Consider the following 5,799-nt stretch of genomic DNA (forward strand, 5'->3'; position numbering starts at 1 on the left):
GCAACAGAGAAACCTCAGCTCAGGTTGGAGAGCGTGCAGCTGCCTCCTCACCCTGGCCCTGGAGGGATGGGGGTAGAGCCGAGGTGTGGAGTACCCCAGGGCTGCCCAGCTCTCCCATGGTGGGATCCCTGGACACGGGCTTTGGCTCTGGATGTGCTCTGGCTCCATTTCCAACCCCCTCAGGGACTGAGCTGGGCACCGGGCACTGCACCTCCCTGGCCCAGGAGGGTTTGCTGAGCCCTGGCCCGTGCTTTCAGTAGCGACACTCATTTTTTCCCCATCTAGCGCACATACCTAATGTGTGGCTCTTGGAAGCATTAGAGAACTGAGGTGTGCGGAGAGCAAATGTGCTCTGCCGTAATGAGGGTCTGAGCCGGTCGCCTTCAGCTGGGAGCCCTCTTCCTGTGCAGGATGAGGTGTCCTTGGACATCACCGCACGCCACAAACATACATTGCTTTGTTTACAGTGCCCGAGCTGGCCCCGGCACGCTCTGGCTGCATCTGCAGGCCGTTACTGAATGTCGGATAACACACAAAAACCCGATAATATTTCTATTTTATTTTTTTTTACCCTTCCTCTCCTGATCCCGCTCCCTCCCTGGTGGCATCCTCTGCCTCTGCCCCAGCTCCCATCTCCTGGTAGGGGCAGCTCTGACACTTCTCCCTGTGCTCCTGTCGCTGCTTGTGGTGTGGCTGGTGCATGCCTGGGGGGACGGTCCCTGCTGTGCTGCTGCTTTCCTTCCTCTGTGAGCCCAGCTTCCTCCCTAGAGTACATCCTTGCCTTTCTGCTGGATTTCTTTTTAAGACAAGAGAGCAAATGCATCCTCCATGGGATGTCTTTTCCTAGCAGTGCGAAAAGGTTTTGGTTGAGCCACCCCTCTGTAACCCTGTGTCTGGGCCAAACTCCTCCGTGTTAATGTGGCATCTCCCAAATGCTGGCAGCACAGCAGCTTCCTTTGGAGGGCTGTTATCCTTGTGTCCTGGTGGTGGTGGGACAGGAGCATGAATGCAGCACTGGTGTGCTGTGTTGGCAACTTCAGTGGAGGATATTGGGGTTAATTTCAATGTTTGGCCCTATTCTGGGAGAAGGCTGTGCAGAGCAGTGTCCCTGCTTACTTGATGTGTGGTGTTTCAGTGTCTTGCACTGCGTGACCTTTGCTGGCTCTCGTCTGAGTGCTGGTGAAGATTTTAGCATGCTCACGCATCGCTTGGTCATGAGCAGAGCAAAGCTTTAAGTCACATCCTCCATCTGGAGGACCCCGTGGGGGTAAAGAGCAAACACCTGGGGCTAAGAGGGGGCTCCATGACACGCTGCGGATGGGAAAAGTGCAATATTTACGTCCATGGCTGTGTGCTGACCCCAGTGTGACCTTTGGGGGTTGCGTTTGGGTGCAGAAATGTCACCCTCAGCATGCTGGGAGGAACAGGGGGCATCTGATGCTTGCCCCAGCTCTGTTGGTACCCCATGAGAAGGCTGAGTGTGTTTTGGGGGGACAGCTGTGTGCCAGAGCATGTCCCCAGCCCGGCACTGGGCATCGGTGGATTTTCTCATGGGGCTTCTAGCATCTGAACTCACTTTGCAGTGAAGTGAAGCAGTGAAGACCTCATTTCCAAGGAGACGGAGATATCACAGCAGCATTAAACCATTTATTGCGGTTCTTCACTTCTTGCTGGGTGAGCAGAGGGTGTTTGGAGATGAGACCGGCTGTGCTGCTTCAACATGGGGTGCGAGGGGCTCTGCTGACCCAGGAGGGATCAACACAGGACCTGATGGACATGAAAACTGGACACGTGTGTATCATAGGCTGCTCTGTAACCAAGGAAATTGTGTAAATACAGAAACGATCAATGTACCTGTCTCGTGCCTATGGCTATTGTCAGCATACAGCGTGTGTAGCTGCCCAGCAGGAGAGCTGGTGCTGCACCTGAATCATGTATCTTACTTTAATCAGTAAATATGATCTATTTTTTACCTGAAAAGGCTGTGGACCTGTGAGATGGGGGTTTCTCTTCCACAAGCAGATGTAAATCTACCTAGCATGACCAGGGCCAGGCGTGGAGCAGCTCCAAGGGGGGCCCTGCTGTGCTGAATGAAGCAGTGATGTGGCATTAGTGCTAGGGGACACGCTACAACTTTGGGGATTATCTCTTTGTTTTGTTTTGTTTTCCCTTTTTTTCCCCCCTGTTGTTTTCTTTCTTTTTGCAAATACCACCCAAGTGGAAGGGCTTGGGGAGGAGGGAGCATCCATGGGAGAGCAGGCAGCCGGGGTCAGACCTGGTGCTTTTCCCACCCTCACAGCAATGTATGAGACTCCCCTCTCTGCTGAGGGTTTAAAATAAAAGTGTTTCAGCTTTACTGCTCTGAAAATGACAATTTTTCTTCCAAATGCATTTTTGCAAGTAGGCTGTGGGCAGAGCCTTTATGGCCTCACTGGGCTTGGCTCTCTTGTCTGCCCCACCAAAGCTGCACATTGGCTTCTTGTCCATGTCTTAGGCCCCAGCAGCCAGCTTTATGCTGAAAGTGGGGCTGCAGCTGAAAAAAGAGCCTGGCATGTGCTGCTGATGGTGGTGGTGTGGATGCTGAGCTGCTGCTGATCCGCCCAAGAGATCAAAGGAGCAAAAGCCAGGCCTTGCTCGGGGATGGTGGGTGCCGTGCATCGCTGCAGCTCGCTGCTGAATAATTCATGCCATTGTGGTGTGTCATTAGCAGGGCTGTTTGGGAAAGCAGTGCTAAAAAAAGTTAATCTCTTGAAGCTGTGGCAGAAAAGTCTCCTTAAAGTGCAGGAACTGATGGGGACTGTGGTCCCTGGGGGGGTGGAACTGAGGACACCTGCACCCCAGGGCAGGAGGAGCGGCTGAGCTCAGGCAGCTGCTGGTGGTCAGGGTATTTCTGACCATGAAGAGTCACCATGGCTGGATCCACGGCCTTCCTTCCACAGCTTGAGTGTTGCAGGGGTGCACCCATTCCATGGCTTTGCTGAGGTTGTCCCTTCCCAGGTGTCGCACCAGCAAAGCATCCTCTTCTAGACAGAAGATTGTGGGTGCCAGCCAAGGAGACCTCAGGGAGTTAAAAAAGATCTAAAGGAAAATATCATCACTGCAGTTTGTGCTGCCTCTGATGCTGGGAAGCACAATTTGGGTTCATCTAATGGGAAAAAGTGGTGCATGTTGTGGCATTCTTGAAGCAAGGGGGGGAAGCGGCAGGGTGACAATGTGGTCCCCCATCGGAAACCTGCCCGCACCCTGAGCTAGCAGCAGGGCTGGGTCCCTTCTGAGACACTGCTTGTGCCAGGGCTTTTGCCCTCCCGCTCTGCTGAAAGTGCTGGAGAGCTAAGGCACAAGCTGGGGTTTATAAGCAGAAAACTGGGGCAGAGCAGGTGAACCCCATATCTTCCTTTGGCCACCACAAAACACTGCTCCCCAGCAAGCCCGGGGAGGGCAACCTACTCTTGAGAGCATCCCGTCAGCACACAAGGCACGAGCCTGCTGTGGGACCTGGCTGTGTTAGAGTTTTATCAAAAACAGCCACAGGGAACTGCAAAGCTTACAAGTCTGTTCCAGCAGAGGAAAGCTGGGTTGGAGACCTGCACAAGTGCAGCCAAGTGCTCCCTCCCCTGGCTTTAATTTGAGTTTAAGCCCAGCTGTGGTGGGCTGAGGATGCTGGCTTGGGAGGTCTGGCCCTGCCAGGTGATGCTGGTCCTGTGGCTGGCAGTTCAGCCAGGAGAGAGGCTGTTGTGCTGTCCCCTTCTCAGTCTTTGTGTGGTGACCCCCTCTCTAGCCAGCAGGTAGGATGCTGGGGTACCACTGGGGTATTTCGGGGAGTGGGGTGAGTCTCTGGCTTGGGACATGGAGCTGGTGGGAGGATTTGTAGCCTGAGATGCTGGGGCAACATAAATGTGTGGTTTGACTCTAGGTTTGGAGCGGCACGGTATGTGCTGTGCTGGTGGATTTTCCTGAATTTCTGTTTTCCTAAGTGTGTTTGGTTGGGGATGGGAATCAAGGCAGGGCTTGGATTGGGTCCCTTCAACCCTTTTGCTCCTGAGCTAACAGAGATGGAAGGCTTGTGCCTTCCTGAAGAAAGGCAGGCTGCTGTGTGTCTGCCTCCTTCCTCTGGCCCTTATGGGATCCTCCAGAGTGCATTGAATTTGCTGTCTTGGTAATTCCTTGAAGGTTCCAGAGGCTGGAGGTGCTGGTGTCTGAATTAAGCTGTTATTCCTTGGGCTGCCTTTGGCTGGAGCTAGGCAGGGATGTCCTATTTACAAGGGAAAATTTATTTTACAGGTAAAATCATAATAGTAAAAAAATCCAAACTCTTTTAATACTTTCCAAAAATCAACAACAAAAAACTTACATCAACCAACCAACCAAAGAAAACCTCTCATGAAGAAACAATACATCCCCAAGCACAAGGACATACAGGCCAACCCACGCTCAGCAGCCTTGGTGCCCCATTTTGGGCAGGAGATGCCCTGCAGTGCTGGCCAGTCTGTCTGGGGTGTACCGGGGAGCCCCGGCTGGGTGGAAGGACCATGTACTGCTGAAAACCACAACAACCATGGGGACATATCCATGCTCGCATCCTTGGGGCAAGTTCTCCTGTAGTCCCATGAGCGCAGGCTGGCTGGGCAGGGGTCTTGCGTTGCTGCTGGCTGCACTGATTTGAGTCTGTGGGTGGTTCCTGGTGCAACAAAACTTGTTGCTTGGTTTTTCTACAGAAATGCACTTTTTTTTGGCCTTTTTTTTTTCTTGGACTTCTGTTGGCCAAGTGAGGGATGTGTTGATGGGATCAGCTACATTCCCTCATCTCTCTCCCTGCATGAGGGAGCAGATGTAAAAGAAGGTTTGCCCCAGCTGATCCATTCCACTGGGCAAACTGTTGGCTCAGTGCAAGCCCTGGGAGCCAGAGGTGGAGCAAGGAGCCTCTGCTATCCCCCCTGGGGCAATCACTAATCCTTTTGCACCTTCTGCACCACAACTGCTGCCATGCCTGCAGTGCTTGTCCTCCTCCCCCCTCCTCCTCCTCATCCCTGTGGCCAGGGAGCCTGGGGTGGGAGGAGGTGGCATGCTGCGGTCCTGCGCGGTGTTGGAGGAAGTCCTCTTGCAAGGAAGCAGGTGAGTCACTGGATCCCCAGAGCATCCTCTGTGTCCTGGCAGTGTCTGGAGCATTTCCCCTCCATTTGCAGCAGGAGCATCATGGAGGGCAGCAGGGGGAAAGATCCAGCCAAATTACACCCCAACCGTGCAGGGGAAGATGTCACAAATGGGGGGATGGGACAAGTAAGCCTCCCTTCGGTGGCACATGCCAGCCCCCTGCACGCTGTTCTGCATGGAGATGTGCTTCTCATCGTGAAGACAAGTCCCCTGTTAAAACATCACCTCCTCACAGCTCCCATAGTCACTCTCCACCATGTCGGAGCCCTCGTAGTTGGGGGGCGGCAGGGGCTGGGCTCGGATGCTGGGCTGGTGGCCCACCTCGCAGTCTGCGTAGGAGGGCTGGGCCACGCTCAGGCGCATGCTGACCCGCTTGTAGCTGGGGTCGGGCTGGTACGGGATGCCCTCGCCCTGCACCAGCTGGGCTGGGTAGTAGCTGATGGCCGTGTATTCATTCTGGCACTGGGAGGCTCCCATGTCCACAGGGTTGAGTGGCAAGAAGTCCTCCAGGTTCTGGTTGCTGTAGCGGGGCGGGATGGGGGCCCGCTTGTTGCTCTGGTCCAGTGGGAAGGGAAAGCCCCCGTAAAGAGCAACCGGCTCTGCGTCCGCCAGTGGAGGGGGGGGGGGGGGGGGGGGGGGGGGGGGGGG

At 54.5% G+C, this 5,799-nt stretch overlaps 2 protein-coding genes across 2 annotated transcripts in view; one reads left to right on the plus strand and one right to left on the minus strand.

The window, feature by feature from the left end:
* Positions 1-3,027, plus strand: part of SLC36A1 (solute carrier family 36 (proton/amino acid symporter), member 1) — a 17,804-nt gene extending 14,777 nt beyond the window's left edge. The window contains exon 11 of the mRNA XM_010183576.1: positions 2,998-3,027. Coding sequence (XP_010181878.1) covers positions 2,998-3,027 — 30 coding nt within the window. The remainder of the gene's footprint in view (positions 1-2,997) is intronic.
* Positions 3,028-5,364: 2,337 nt separating this feature from the next.
* Positions 5,365-5,799, minus strand: part of FAT2 (FAT atypical cadherin 2) — a 58,172-nt gene continuing 57,737 nt past the window's right edge. The window contains exon 25 of the mRNA XM_010183577.1: positions 5,365-5,750. Within this exon, the coding sequence (XP_010181879.1) occupies positions 5,365-5,750 (386 nt within the window). The remainder of the gene's footprint in view (positions 5,751-5,799) is intronic.

Source organism: Mesitornis unicolor, unplaced genomic scaffold, assembly GCF_000695765.1.
Source record: "Mesitornis unicolor isolate BGI_N332 unplaced genomic scaffold, ASM69576v1 scaffold4264, whole genome shotgun sequence".
Classification (NCBI taxonomy): domain Eukaryota; kingdom Metazoa; phylum Chordata; class Aves; order Mesitornithiformes; family Mesitornithidae; genus Mesitornis; species Mesitornis unicolor.